At 42.1% G+C, this 16,134-nt stretch overlaps 1 protein-coding gene across 5 annotated transcripts in view; it reads right to left on the bottom strand.

The window, feature by feature from the left end:
• The window catches only part of LOC146511891 (sodium channel protein type 3 subunit alpha-like), a 289,234-nt gene that overhangs the window by 173,213 nt on the left and 99,887 nt on the right, over window positions 1–16,134 (bottom strand). For all 5 annotated transcript variants that reach the window (XM_085171634.1, XM_085171632.1, XM_085171635.1 and 2 more), the window contains one exon: window positions 3,147–3,210. In XM_085171634.1, the coding sequence (XP_085027760.1) occupies window positions 3,147–3,210 (64 nt within the window). The remainder of the gene's footprint in view (window positions 1–3,146; window positions 3,211–16,134) is intronic.

Below are 16,134 nucleotides of genomic sequence, written 5' to 3' on the forward strand. Positions count from 1 at the left end.
TTAAGTGCTCCAACTTTAACCAAACACCTGGAACAAAACACAAACTACAGTTCTGGGATAAATCCACTTAACACCAGACTGCTACCACCCTCACATGAGGATACCCCCGTGAGCTATAATGTTTATGCCCCAATCATAAAGGCCCAGAGACTTCAACTTCCAGTCGCTACAGGAAGAAAATCTTGATTTCTTGGGAAATGATTGCTTGAGGTTGACGGCAGTCACCAGATGAATTCCCCACAAAGAGGGTGTTGCCCCCAAAACCTCTTTGGGAGTGTTTCGGGTGTTAGGGACCTGCAAATGAGCCAAGTGCTAGCAAAATTTGAAAAAGTAGGATGCAAGCTGGAATAGAGGCCTTTCAAAGTAAAAGTTTAGAGGTAAGGCATAAGTTTCACTTCGAAACAAACGGTCTCAGTTTCCAGTTTGTGTTTTTTTCTCAGAAACCAGCAGCTGCAAGGTATGAGAAAAATATTGTTCCTGAGTCTGTGTGACTGGGACCTTACTAAGCTAGCAACTGGATAAAGGTAAGACCAATTTATCATTATCAGGAAGTGAAGTCTTTCCGACTTCCGGCTTCATGGACTACCGTTTTGGGCTAGTCTTGGTTGTCTTTCTCTGTTTTTTTCCACCTTTTTTTACCCGTGTTTGGGAACCCAGCACATGGATGCTATGTTTACAGCAGGGATCAGCTGTTAGCGCTGCGTCCCACAGCAGTGCTGCCGGCGGACAGACACGACATTCCCAGTGAGCTGAAGAGGAAAAGACGTGGGTGTCGTGCTGGGAGGGAGACGTTATAGACCATCTCTCCCTTCTGTAATCACTGGAAATGTAACATCGCTGCCCAATAAGATGGATGAGCTCACGTCGCTAACCTGGTCACAGGGGGAATACTGGCAATGTAGCATCATGATGCTAACGGAGTCCTGGCTAACACCGCTAACTGCGGACATGAGCGTGATGCTACCGGTGGCTCTGACATTCCACCTGATGAAGACCCTGGAGCGGCTGGTCCTGACTCAGCTTCGGCGCCTGGTGGGCTCATCACTGGACCCACTTCAGTTTGCCTACCAGCCTGGCATCGGAGCGGATGATGGCATCATTCACCTCGTGCATCGTTCCCTCGCTCACCTGGAGACCGCTGGGAGCACTGTGAGAATCATGTTCTTTGATTGCTTCACTGCCTTCAACACCATTCTTCCCACGGTCCTGAAGGACAAGCTGGAGAACTCAGGAGTGGACCATCACCTCACAACATGGATTCTGGACTACCTCACTGACCGACCACAATATGTTAGAAATCAGGGCTGTGTGTCGGACAGGGTCGTCTGCAGTACGGGGCCCCACAGGGAACAGTCCTGGCTCCGTTCCTCTTCACCATCTACACTGCAGACTTCTCCCACAACTCCACCCAAGTCTTCCTGCATAAGTTCTCTGATGACTCTGCAATAGTCGCCTCATCACTGATGGGGACGACAGGGAGTACAGAGGACTGACCCAAGGCTTTATGGACTGGTGCCAGCTGAACTACCTCCAGATCAGCACTAGTAAAACCAAAGAGCTGGTGGTAGACTTCCACAGGCACAAACATCCTCCACTGCAACCACTGAACATCCAGGGTATGGACATTGAGGCTGTGGACAGCTACAGGTACCTTGGTGTTCATCTGAACAACAAATTGGACTGGACTCATAACTCAGAAGCCCTCGACAGGAAAGGGCAGAGCAGGCTGTACCTGCTGCAGAGACTCAGGTCGTTTGGAGTGGAGGGCCCACTCCTGAAGACCTTCTATGACTCTGTGGTGGCCTCAGCCATCTTTTACGGTGTGGTCTGCTGGGGCGGCAGCATCTCTGCCGGGGACAGGAAAAGACTGAACAGGCTGATCAGAAGGGCCAGCTCTTTACTAGGATGCCCTCTGGACCCAGTAGTGGTGAGTGACAGGAGAATAGTGGCTAAGCTGTCATCCCTGTTGGACAACATCTCCCACCCCATGCAGGAGACTCTGACAGCACTGAGCAGCTCCTTCAGTGGCTGCAGCACCCACGGTGTGGGATGGAGAGATTTTGCAGGTCTTTCCTCCCCACTGCTGTCAGACTCCACAACAAAGACTCCAACTGATCAAACACATCCACACATGTGCAATAGCAATAAGTGCAACACTCTTTCTGGCAATGTTGTATTATACTCATATTGTATGTATTCTATTTTATTCTAATCAATTGTATATAGTATTTTATTTAATTTTATTCTATCCTATTGTCTACAGTATCTTATTGATATCTTATTCCAGTGCTTTCTCTAATTTTTCTATGCAACTTTGCACTGTCCACTGCTGTAACAAAAAGGTTATCCTATCTTATCATGTCCTGCCACCAAACACACACAGCTTGTTACTGAATTTTGGGCAATAATCCAACAGTTGTTACCTAATGTGTGAAAATAAGTGTTAAGGACCTGACCGTCCAGATATTCTGTAAATCTGACTTCCTCATTAGCCATCGCAGAGCTGTGTTTGCTCTGCTGGTAAACAACAGAGTCGTTGGATATTAAACCAATGAGGGAGTCCTCATTTGTGTGCTGTTGTCAACTTTCAGAGTAAATTACAGTGTCAGTGTCACTGTTTCATTGCTGACATTTATTGCTCCAATCCAGCTTTGCTGTGAGTCAGTGGTCGGTCACCATATGCACGTATGCAGCCTATATTTTCTGGATGTTTTCAGAGATGATTTTGCTTTCATACAACAATATTATATTTATCCATCTTCATATCAGAAAACACTTCACAGCATTTATTATTCATACTGCTCTTCTTCATATAACACATGTTACATCATCTCCACAGCACCCCCCCTCCATGGAGCATCTTCCCAAGGCTCTGTCTGAAGTAACGCATCTTGAAACTGTGCTACATTGATCTGCCATGACTGGCAAACCAACATCTCTGTAACCCCCAAATGGTTACTGAGTGAAACCAAACAACTGTCTGTTAAAACTCTCCTTTAAACTTCAGGCATTAGGCTCAGGGTGAGTGGCCCTGACTGGTTCAGTGGTTTGTAATCAGTGTAACCATGAACTTCAGAATCAAATCACAGCCAGGCAAATCCACGTCTCCCACCTTCACAGCGGAACAAGAGAAACTGTTGACTCACCCTGCGTCGCTGCTGTTCCCACAGATTAAGGCATCCTTGGCTCCCTCCACCTTGTAGAAGTTGTCTAAAATTAAAAAAAAAAGGAAGAAGGTGAGATTTAAATCTGAAACTAGCTTTTGGAGAATCCTCCTCTTCCTCACCCCCTTTCCCCCCCTACTGAGCCACACAGGTGTTTTCAGTCATCATGTTGATCAGGCTTCTCCTCAGGACTACGTGGGCGTTCGCTGACATGTCCCTCTTCCTCCTGTGTGCACTGCACAGAAACTCCTCTTCATCGTTCTTACCTGATAGAGGCTGCACTAGCTGAGATGTAATGAGGATGAATAATACAGTGAAGGATGATACTGTACTTAAGAGACCTTTACAGCAAGAGACAAACCTTTGCAGAAAGAACATTAAACTTTTGTGTGAAGCTCGTTTCAGCCATGTGTTCACAGAGGAAAAACAAATGTCAGACTGTATAAAAACTGGGTTTGTAATTGTGCTAAAGTACGAGATATTTTTAAGAATGTGTTGTGTCGTCTCCTGTTGGAGGGAAATGGTGATGTTGAAGCTGCTAAATGGAATTCAGGGACCATTTATTTTGTAATTTAGACCAGTCTTATTCCTAATGTGGCATGTCAGAATATTTTTGGTGCTTGTCATCAGTCGAGGTTGATTTCCCCGAACCCTAAAGTGGACCTGCTCTGCTGTTCTTAATTTCCTGCCATACACTGTACTGTTAAAATGATGGATGCTCGTAGTAAATATGTGAAACTGTTACACAATGACGTCAGAATACACAGAAATAAGCCCTACGAGCCAAAACTTCATGCTTCTCTAAACGCTCAGTTTCAACCTGCAGCAACTTCCAGGTTGGAAAAATGAAGCCAACAAGGAAGTGCCAATTTCTCTAACGTCCACTTGAAACGCCAGCAGTGACTCAACGCCCACAGACATGTTAATGTGACAGCAGAAATAAACAGGTTACGATCTGATACAAAAATGGCTTTTGTCACCTATGCATAGTTTCTTATTTCACGACAACTCTTACCTCCGTGAATTTTCTTATAACGCCACCTGGATACTAGTATTAGGGGCGTGGTCACTCTTCCTGACAGAGGTCATCCATGTTTAGCATGTCCTTTATGTTTCCATGTTTTCTTTGTTTCATTTATGTCTGCTCATTTCTGTTTTTCCTGTTTTGCTTTTGATTTAATTGAATTTTCTCTTTCTTCTTGTTTTGAGTTTATTTCCTCCCAGCCCGTTCTCACTCCCGAGGCGTAACATGCCGACGTTTTGTCACGTCCCGCGGCGTTCCTGAGGAACGCGAAAGGAGACCTTCGGCGTTCTTATGGTACGCTGCGGGTTTTGGGCGAAATCCAGTGCAATGACGCTCCCGCGGTAATAGACGTTCCAGCCCTAAACCTAACCTTATCCCTAGCCCTAACCATAACCTTTTTCCTGAGCTTAACCATGACTTTAATGATGTTAAATAGCGTGTTTCTAAGCGATTTGAAGAAAAAGAGTGAACATGTGTAGATTGAGTCCATACGGTTCTCATATTTCCTAATTTTTCCGAGGTCGTCATTTAGGATCGTGGTGGGTAGCCGAAAACGTAATATGTTGACGATTTGTCACCTAGCGTAAAATGTTACGCTTTGGGAGTGAGAACGTGTTGTTCCTCCCCGTCTGATTGTTTTGATCATCTTCACCTGTGTTTTGTTCCCCGCCTGGCTCCACCCCTCTGTCCTCCAAGTATATATATATATATATTTTTTAATTTATTTATTTATTTTTAGAAAGAGGGGCAATACATATTAATGAACATTTTAACAAATGTAAATATGCCAGATTATAGCGTTGGGCTAATTTCCATCTGCAGACCCTCTGGCAGGTTGGTGTTAAACACAAGTTAGTAAAAACATACAGAGACAATATTTACAGGTCATGTGACAAGGACAAAAACAGTGATCACATTATACTAGAACAAACAAGGACAAGGAGAGTGGACACAGAGGACAGTATAGATAACAATAACAGAAACACATCAGTATTGTACATGCCCTGACCGTCGTGATATTGCGTTCACCCATTGCACTAACAGTTGTTTCCCTTTTTGTAACACACTAACTCTTTTTCCCGTCCAATATAAAGCATGATTATTAAACATGATCACATGTTTGTGTGTCCCTCAGCCGCCCTTTTAAGTGACTCTTAAAGATGGGTAGACTTGTACTTTCCCTCACTGACAGTGGAAGACTATTCCAGAAGCTCACTCCCTGATATGACAGAGCATCTGTGAAAAGGTGGTCCGCCTGAATGCCAGTTCACAATCACCTCTAACAGCGGCTCGAGTCAGTCGAGACCCGGCAACACTTTTGTTTATTAAAATCACTCATTGGTGGAGGCGCCAGACCATGTATAACTTCGTATATTAGACAGGCAGATTTAAATAATCTGAAATTAGTAAAATTTAAAAACTTGTATTTTTCTAAAATACAAGTTTCAAATTTGTCTTTTTCAAAGTTAAAATTTTGTAAAAAATAACGAGGACATTTTAGGACTTTACAAGTGTGGTATTCCAAGCCCACCCTATGAATGAGTTCAGACGTTTGTGGCTGTTGCCACATAGTGATGAAACCAAAGAATGTCTTCTCCTTTGTTTTGTTTGAGTCTGTTGTTCACCATCATGTTTGTCCTGGTTTCTAACCTGTTCCCTGTTTGTTTCTACCTCAGTTTAGTTCTTTCTTCCTTCTGTTCGGACACACTTCCTCCTGCCTATTCTGTGCACAGGTTTGTTTTTTATATCATTTCAACAGAACATTAGACATATTACAGTAATTTTAATGTTTGTCTGGAACAGCTCTCTCTCTGCAAATGAGACATTGGGTTTCAGTGGGACTACTTGTAAAAATAAAGATTAAATTACACTTGAAAATAGATGAAATATGTTCATTTAAAATCAGAACATTCCAAAAATCAACATGTGGCACCACGACACCTACATCGGTCTCTTATATGCCACCTCTGTGTCATGTTTATTTATTTATTTAATTATTTTTGATACTGCACAACATTAGTTAATCATTTTGAAATCACTGTTGTCAGGTAACCATGAGAACTGAGCTCACAAAAACCAACGGGCTGCATGATTAACCTGCACACATGTATCCACATCTGTGCTACAATAAGCTAGCTCCTCATAAAAACTTGAAATGTTCATCAGGATTCAGGTGAGCTCCGTCAACTCGTCCTGAGTTTTGTGTCGGTGGAAGTTTGTGCTCACCTCCCACTCACTCCTGTCTGTCTGTGTTACAGCAGGATCGATAAACTCATCAAACTCAGATTGTGAGTTTTGGCGTGGTTAGACAGTCTGAGCGGGAGGTGGTAAAACCATAACCATTACAGCAAACACAGTTAGATCTGACCACAAGCCGTTTCCAAGTACATTAACACACTTTAACGTCATCACACGAAGTACTTCGGCTGTTCCTTTGTGCCAGACGCGCTTGAGAACAAAAGTATCCGTCATAACGAGCTCAAAAGCTTTTAATGCAAGTCTGCAGGAGGAAAACAAGCACTTCTTAACTTTAGCTGTGGTTTACAGCAGTCCCTCCTGAGGATGCAGTTAATGTATTTAACCTTTACCATTCCTCTTCTAAACAAGAGGACTCACTGAAGAACAGCTTATAAATATCTGTGAGCTTGAGGAATCAAACAAACCCTTAAAAAATAACATAACGTTGGTGCCAAGTAGATAAGTGTTATACAAACACATGGGTTAGCCACAGGGACCCACTGATTTGTAAAGTACCAGACTGAAGCCTCAACTATAGCTTTGCCACTGCCATCTGTCCTGGAGCCGTCATGGTCCTGGGTGACCCGACGTTTAGAGTTTATCTGTATGATGATGATGATTTAAGTTCAAGCTTTGTACGGTTTAGTCTTGAGTTTAGTTCTTTTAGTCTCTCTGAGTTTATTTGTATTTCAGATTCATTGTTCTTGTCTTTTAAGTTCCTTTTGTGTCTTTGTCTCATGCCTGTGTCTCCTCTGAGAGTCAGTCATGTGCTTTATTTATGTCCTCTGTAGGGATGGGTATCGTTTAGGTTTTATCCGATACCGGTGCCAAACCGGTACTTTTGAAACAGTGCCGGTGTTTAAACGGTGCTCAAACCGGTGCTTAAAGAATGGAGAACACAAACTTTGTCCAAAAACCTCTCATGTTCAGCTGTTTTTTTGTAAAAAGATAACAATGTTAGCCTTTTCTGCAGCTATAGAGCATATATGGTATCATTCTTGGCTGGAAGCAGCTTAAACAATGGAAAAAACACAAACTTTGTCCAAAAACCTCTCATGTTTAACTGTTTTCCACTTTTTCTTTGGTCATTTTAGCCTTTTTGTCCAGGGTGAAGGGAGTATCTGCCATCAAACAAGAAGACAGCCGCATGTAGCTATGATGATGTTTGCTAGTTCACCTTACATGCATTAATTTAATAACGTGGTTAGCCTACTCAACGTAAATTACACACGAACAACATTAACATTTTTCCTGCTGTTCATGCCTCGCTCTCTCCATCTTTCTCTGCCATGTCAGTCTTTCATGTGTCCTATTGTCTTCCCACGTCAAGCTGTGTGTCTTAGTCTGCGTCTCAGTGGGTTTTCTGTCTTATTTTGATAGTCCTCGGCTCATATGCTTGTGTTTAGTTTGCTTCCCCTGCTCTGTGTCTAATTGTTCCAGCTGTGTTTCCCAGCCGTCTCTACTGTACTAATCACCTGTCTGTGTATATTGTGTCAGTTTTTCTTTGTCTTTTGGCAGAACATCAGTTCACCTCCCCCCATATTCACAGTGGTTTTTCCCAGTCTAGTGTTGGTTAGTGTAAGCCTTCATTGCCCTTTATTTTGTATCATTGTCTGATCTTCTATCAGCCCTTAATAAACAGCTTGCATTTGGTTAAGATCAAGTTCTGTCTGCTTTTGGGTCCTCTCTTCAGAAATGTGACAAGAACGTTGTAGAAAATTCTAGAATTTCACTCACCAAATCTGGAACACAGACTTTTTTGACAATCTTTTAAAACAGTTGAATGCACAGTCGTGTTATTTGTCAGATTGTTGCATTAAAAATACTTCCAAAAGGCACCAACAGCACAAACATGCTCAGCTAGCAGCCACCTGAATTGAACTGAATTGAACTTAGAAAAACAAAAATCATCCCGGATACAGTTCCTATAAAGATCAAACTCGCTAAAGACCAAAACTGATGTTTGCCATATGCTGTAAACATGCTTATTTCTGCTGGGAGTCTATGAAGACTGACTCACTTTTGAATCCAGGTTCAAGTGGGCATTAGAGGAACTGCAGGTCTTTGCAGGTCTGTCAGCAGCAGCTACATTTTTACTGTTTTCAAATGCAACACAAAGACCAACATCTTTGATAAAATCCCAACAAACAGCATTCAGAGCTTTCACACAAGAGAAACGAGGTGCACTGCTGTTCACACACTCCTAACATACACAGTGTCATTAAACTGGACTCATATTCTGGATATAAACCACTTCATTGCAAACAGAATCACTGTTATCAGAAAGGCAATGTAAAATTACAAAGTGCTTTCCCTTGAGTTCATATTAAAAACTCAACAAGTGCATTTTAACAAGTACAATCTTCCTTTAAACTTCCTTTAAACCATAAACCACGGTGACAGCGCTGACCTTTGAGGGAATGTGGACCTGGGGAGCCACAGATGGAGAATGCCATTTTATTAGTAGCTTCATTCCATCAAATTTTCCCTTACCCTGTTTGCTGTGCTGATACAATTTCACACAACCCACAATAGACAGACACTTACAAAACCCAGCAGTACAGCAGTCAGCATGTCCCTCTGCACCAACAGTTTAACAAAGAGCACAAATTCGTTTTGCCATTCTGGTGTCTGCTGTTGCACGAAAGGTGTCGCAGTAAACCTGTGTCTGAAGAATATGTCATGAAAAGCGATATTTCAACATGAAACCAAGGCCCAACATCTGAAAATGTGATGTCCTCGTTTTATTTTGCGCCACATCAAGTCTACAGAGGTCGTTTTGTTTGGTCATTAATGCAAATATCTAATCAGCCAATCACAAGACAGCAACTGAATGCATTTATGTGGACATGGTCAAGTCGACTTACTGAAGTTATAACTGAGCATCAGTTGGAGCGTGGCACGGTGACATAACCACCTCTATGATGGCACAAAGAAAAAAAATCAGTAAGAGTCAGTTCTCTGGGTGAAAATGCACCATGTCTGACCCTTTGGACACACAGCTGGCTTTAGGTGGTTTACATATTCATTGCTTAAACAGGAAAACCATTTTGTCGTTGGGGTTTGGTTGTCTGGAAACATATATCAGAGTAGCAGCAGCTTTTATTGTGAAAAGCTGCTCCTCTGCGAGCCGAGCAGGGAAACTGTGCCGTGAGTAACTCTGTAGAGAAATAGTGACCTTAAATGCTGGCTTGACATTTTCATCCATTTGCCTTACGAGAACAACTGTACAGGATGCTCATCTTTTATTCAACACATAATTCAGACCACACTCATTTAACTCTGGCCATTAACAGCGATTACATAACATTGCAAAAGAAAGGACTAAACAGGAGGTCATTTTCTTCAATGCAGTCCCACAGCCAAAGGTGTAACACCTGTGTTTGTTTCACAGCATTAGGCTTCACAGCTCTGACGTACCACAGGTTTTGTTTTTCTTATGTAACAGCTTTTATTTTTTATGTTACTGAATTCCACCAATTTTTTCATTAGTTTTGTTATTTTACTTTCACCTCCACTTGTATGTATCAATCAAAGCGTTTGAAAACCATTTTAGTTTTTCTGGAATGAACATTTCTAAAACTGAACTAACTAGAAAGAAATACTGTAGTTGTAGAATTAGAAATAAGAAATATGTTTAGTTCAGTGTCAGGTTAAATTTCTTTACATCTTTTTTGAGAGTGTGATATTTACGTGAGTGCAAATGGAGCATTTGTATTGTACTACCTGTTCTGAACGTCTTACATTTTGCTGCCGACAAACAGAACCCATGTTATTTAAAATAAAATCACCAAATTATAATAATGGCGACTGTATGTGGATGTGGTTAAAATAGGCTCGTGAACACGCAGAAGGTGAGCCCTGCAGGTCGTTCCTGGTGTGTGAATTATTGATATTGTTTTGTTGGATGAAAACAAACATTTATTCTGTTCTTTAAAAGTGAATAATGTACCATCAAAGCACCAACCACTAATACTGGCAAAGTACTAAGTACTAGCCACAAATAACCACAAATGTTCACGTCTTCAAATGTGTTTACATCATAGCGATCTGTCAGGACAAGCAAGGCAAGCAGTGCTTTCCCTGTGAAATCCAAATATAGGCAAATATAGGCAACTGAGATCCGTTATAATCTTTTCATTACACTAGCAAAAGCTCACTATGGTCAACGATGTGTATTTACACATAACATAGATGTAAAGTTGCTATTCTTTTTGAGATTAGCCACGAAGGAGAATAAATACAATTTTAAGGACTTTGAGTTTTATAAAAATAACCAACTAAATATCCAGCTGCACTATGCAGTCATCTCTTTTCTTAGGTTTATGTAAACATGAAGAACATGGATAGTTTGGTTTTGGAAAAGGTGTAACATGCCACATATTTTAAAGAGATTAAAGACTCCTTAAAAAAAATCAATCACGCCTTTTTACAGGCTTTATTGTGGAAATCCAACACGTTCTCACTCCCAAAGCGTAACATTTTACGCTAGGTGACAAATCGTCAACATATTACGTTTTCGGCTGCCCACCACGTTCCTAAATGACGACCTCGGAAAAATGAGGAAATATGAGAACTGTCTGGACTCAATCTACACATGTTCGCTCTTTTTCTTCAAATCGCTTAGAAACACGCTATTTAACATCATTAAAGTCCTGGTTAAGCTCAGGAAAAAGGTTATGGTTAGGGCTAGGGATAAGGTTAGGTTTAGGGCTGGAACGTCTATTACCGCGGGAGCGTCATTGCACTGGATTTCAGCCATAACCCGCCGCGTACCATAAGAACACCGAAGGTCTCCTTTCGCGTTCCTCAGGAACGCCGCGGGACGTGACAAAACGTCAACATGTTACGCCTCGGGAATGAGAACGGGCTGGGAAATACTGTTCTGGGGACCAACAGAGCTATTACGCAGTTTTCCATGAGGCCAGGACGTCTTATAGCGTTTCCTGAGAGTTTTCAGCAAAACAAAAAGAAGCTGGTGGACCCCAAGAACCAGTGTTTAAACACCTTAAAAACAAACAAACCTTGACTTGTCAAAGAGAAACAAAGCATTTTAGCATTTCCGTCTACAAAGACGACAAAAGCCTTGTTCTTCTTTCCATGACGGTGGCTGCGCACATGCAAACTTTCTCCTTTCGGCAAACAAACAGGTTGTGTGGCGCTTGTGTTTGCCTCTGACCGTGTCTGACCGCCGCAGCACCAAAGGCACTTAAGCTTTTTAGGATCGCAGCCATTCATTTGTTATCAAGTACATCTGAGAGACTGCATCCCGGCTCGCCAACAAAAAACACTTCTGAAGTCTGGAGTGCTTTTGTTCACGGGTTCAAAGTAACCGCGAGGCCTTTTACGCAACACTTAAGATTAGCCACTGAAGCATTTTATTCTCATACAAAGCAGATAGGAGCAGTCATTACCTGAAGTTCATCGTTCAGATTCCACACTCCCCCATATGTATGCATATTAGCCTCAATCTGACATTTAATAAAGGTTTTTTCTCTGAGCGACCCCCATCTGGGAAGATTTCACTGAGCTGCAGGAACTTGGAAAATTGTCTCTGTGGGATATTGAGAGAGTGGGCTTAATTTCATTTCTTTTTAAAACTCGAGAGCTGCAAATTACTCTGTCAAGTCTAAACACACGTCCACCCTCCCCCCGTGCTTTTTTTCATCTGCGAGAGATAAATTTACAGGAAGAAAAGCTGCAGGTATGACACGAGAGTTATTGGTCAAAGTGAATTAGACTGTTAATCTGCTGATGCATGAAGGAAAGGGATCAGATGGTGATTCATTTATACTTCCATCCATCCGTCAAACGCTGTGTTCACTTTGTCGTGGAACTAGTGGAGCTAAAAGTTTGCTTTGTTTACAGTGATCAGCAAAAAAAAGGTGTTTTCTTTGGGTTTGAAAACGTGCATTCATTTTCTTTTCTCGTCACTTTCTTAAAAGAAACTTGAGACTGAGCCTTGACAGGGATAAGAAGAAGAAGGGGGCGTCTGCCAAAGAAATAACCTATTATTATTGTTCTTTTTAACCTTTTTTAACCTTTTTTTCTTGCAAATGAAATTTGGATTGATGACTCATTGCTCTCCAAAACACTTATGAAAGTAAACTTAGCGATCTCAGCGTATCCAGTTCAACAAAAGTGCCAGACCTCTGACATAAATAAGACACAGACTCATTACTAAACTATATATCATATAAAAGGTTTAGACAAGGGTCGTGTCCAGGTTCATGGGCTGCATCCTCCTGAGGACCCGGCCTTCGCGGTCTACATGGGGCGGGTCCTCAGAAGGTCGGGTAGGCCGGAAGTAAACAGCCGTGAAATTGGACGGTCGAGCCTTCTGATTAGCGTCACCGCTGTCTCGGTGGAGTTTAATAAACTCGGCCGTCTGCTCCTTGCTATCTAAAATATAACAGGACACTGGAGTAAATTCTCGACCGTCTCACACTTCTGTTTAATCAGTTTTCTGCTTGACGTTTATTCAGCTGTGTGAAAATCCCGGGGGATTAATAAAGTTTTATTTGATCTAATCTAATCTAATAACTTTAATCTCAGCCAAACCGATTTACTCACGAACAAACAAAACACTGAAAAAAGCCCAACAATAACATTTTTAGGTTGTCTAAGTGACTTATATATTACGTTTAACCCGAGCAGCGAAAGTCCGCGGTGATCTGAAAATGATGTGCCGGGAGTTGTGCCGTTCTCGGCCTCATCAGTGACCCTCGAGCTCCCGGCTAGCTATCGAGCTGGTGGGTAGCAGACGTCTCCGAAAACGTCGAAGCACTTTTGCAAATATGCGATATCTTGATAAACCGAGCAGATATTTGATGTTTACACAGCTACTTTCTCGCCTGAAAATATGTTTAAAGTTTATTTTGTGACCCAGAAAGAGTAATAAGAGTAATTTTAAAACTTAGTAGCAGCCGCCATTGTTGGAAACTGGAGTTTGGCTGGGCCGCGCTATGAATTCTGGGATATGGTAGGCCACGAAGGACACACCCGACCCATCCTTCAAATTCGGGGAAAAGGAGGACGCATTTGTCGGCTGCATTCGGAGGAGTCTACGAATTTGGACAGGCTTCGGCGTGTCGCTGTGACGTAATCGGTCTACAAATGCGTCCTCAGTAGGAAGCAGCCCATGAATTTGGACACGACCAAGCTGTGAAAAACACATGGGTTTGCCTATGCGCTCGATTGCAATTACTCCATTTGTTGTGAAAGCCATGAATGTTTTCTCCAATTAAGGGACATCTTTCCATTTTTCTCTCATTTCTGCCAATTTGATGAATTTTAACAAAATTGATTAAATGCAAATTTTAAAAAAGGCCTTAAAGTAATTAGAGATAAAGAGACTAAAACACCTACAACGTCCACATCGTGAGGTTGGAGCTGCTGATGAGAGGATGGTGTAAGCAGACTTATTAGGGTGGATGTACTAGTCAGCAGGGCTGAGAATAAGTGAAATACACAGAGTCTTCAGATGTCAATTTTAACACCACATGGAGATGTTGTGCTTCCTGTATGAAGCTCTCGCTGATCAGCAGTGAAATAGATCTTACATGATGCCAGTTGAAATGAATTTATTGAAGCACCGGGGACGTCTGCTGCCGTCAGACAGCTCTGACCAGACAGAACAAACAAAGCTTGATGGGAAATATTTAGCGCCGAGACCATCCGCCATTGATCTCCCACCAAGGGTTGTTTTCAGATCAGCTGAACGTGCTGAGCTTTATCGCCGCCGCCTCGGCTCTCGGGTTTCACGGCAGCTTTTAGAGGTCGATATGGGAGCCTGTAGGGGACATTTGTTTGACATGATGGATGGCAAAGCAGACTGGAAATGAATAAATAGGCAGCACATTAGAGATAGGCAGCAGCGTCCTGACAAACAGGCTAAAAGTTGACTTGATTTTGGCGGTTTTGCCCTTCATGCTGGCTCATGTAGAAGAAAGTAAAAGAAAATGTAATTAATGCACTGCACTGAAAAAAGGTTTGCATCTTTAAAGAAAGCCTAGAGCATTTACATAAGGCCTCACTGGCTGACGTGTCTGTCCATGGTTTTTATGTGAACATTAAACTGTAGGTAGGTATGAAAACAGGAGCCACACCCAGACGCCCTTTTTAACTGTGAGTAATTTAGATATTTTTTTTTAAAAATTGTATAAATGACGTTTCATTACTACAGACGTCAGAACTGTGAGGCTGATCTAAGAAAACGTATCTGCTGAGGAAGAACTGAGTCTAAAACAAAAACAATTAGACAGATGTTTGATTTCTAATGAAAAATTATGAATTTGAAATCATTGAATCTGGTTTAAAATAATTTCTGTTAAGCTGAAAGTAAAGCACACCGTGTGCCAGTTACATTTAAACACATAGTTTGGTTTACTTGCATTAAACTTATTAATGCATAACAGTGGATTTTTAGGGCTTCTTTGACTGACTGGTGCATCGTGACACAGGCGGTTGTAGCTGCACGGTGGCTACATACATATTTTGTGTACGTTGGTGTATTTTGGTCACACTGAGCAGCAAAGACAGCGTGCAGCTCCGGTTAAGTGTTTCGTATCGGCTCAAATTGTGGTCATAAATATTTTGTACTTGTAAAACAGTTTTGTGTGTGCCCATAAAAAATAGGTGTGAAACTCTGCACTCAACTTTCAAATTAGAAGTACGAATTTTGACCCTAGTTTTCTTCCTTTCATCTGATTGGTCAATGTCATGTCAACCACAAATTTATCCAATCAGAGAACAGCTGGGTTTGGCTGTTGGAGGGGAACTGCAGGTCCTTGAAGGGTAATACAGTTTGAAGCTGGGGGATCTCTATATAAATATCCGATAGATGCTAGGTCCCCTAACTTTCAGTAGCTGTTGAAAGGATAAAGTTGTGGTATATCAGTGGTTAGAAACACCATCATTACTTTAGGATTAGTTTAACACAAAGTCAGGGCTGTGACTCACAGTGTGCAGCATAAAGGTCCTTTCACATCTGGCTCTATGTCCTGTTATCTTCAAATGTTCAAGAAAAACATGTTTTGCTAATTCATAAGAAAGAAAGCTTTGTAAGTATCCCCACTAGTGAAGGCTGTGTCATTTCCACAACACTGCCCCCCACCCCCACCCCCGAGGTCCACACCGCTGTTGAAAAGGCTCAGGAGGTCCCTGTATTAAGCAGGTAAACCTGTGACACAAAAATTACCAAACTCAGACGACCACACACTGTTTTGTATTGTAATTGTATTTGTATTTTTTATTGTTTTGTAAAAAAGTCTTTTTACACATACAAGACTGATTAACAAGTACAAAACAATTTGAGCCCTGAGCTTGTCTCTGTGTGGGTTTTGTGGCTGCGTGTGATGTATGGAAGTCCACATAATGTGTGTTATCACATGACTGGCACATGCCCTCTCCGTGTGTGTAAAGCGCCCAGTCGGACGGGCTGAACACATCCCTGATGGTCTGTGTGTGTCTTCACTGACGTCAGTTGTAACAACAGCAGCAGCATGACATTGTCCAGTCCCGTTAAGAAACAGCAGTCGCCACGGCAGCATGACACACGCTTACACCACCCTCTCTCCAGAACATACTACAAGCAGGTGACCGCCTCAACTTCCAGCCAACAAGTGATTTTGGTGTTTGCAATGCAAACCACAGATACCAGGATTTAAAACCCTGTGGTGTCCCCAGCAGGCCACAGAAATGTTTATC

Source organism: Neolamprologus multifasciatus, chromosome 9, assembly GCF_963576455.1.
Source record: "Neolamprologus multifasciatus chromosome 9, fNeoMul1.2, whole genome shotgun sequence".
NCBI lineage: Eukaryota > Metazoa > Chordata > Actinopteri > Cichliformes > Cichlidae > Neolamprologus > Neolamprologus multifasciatus.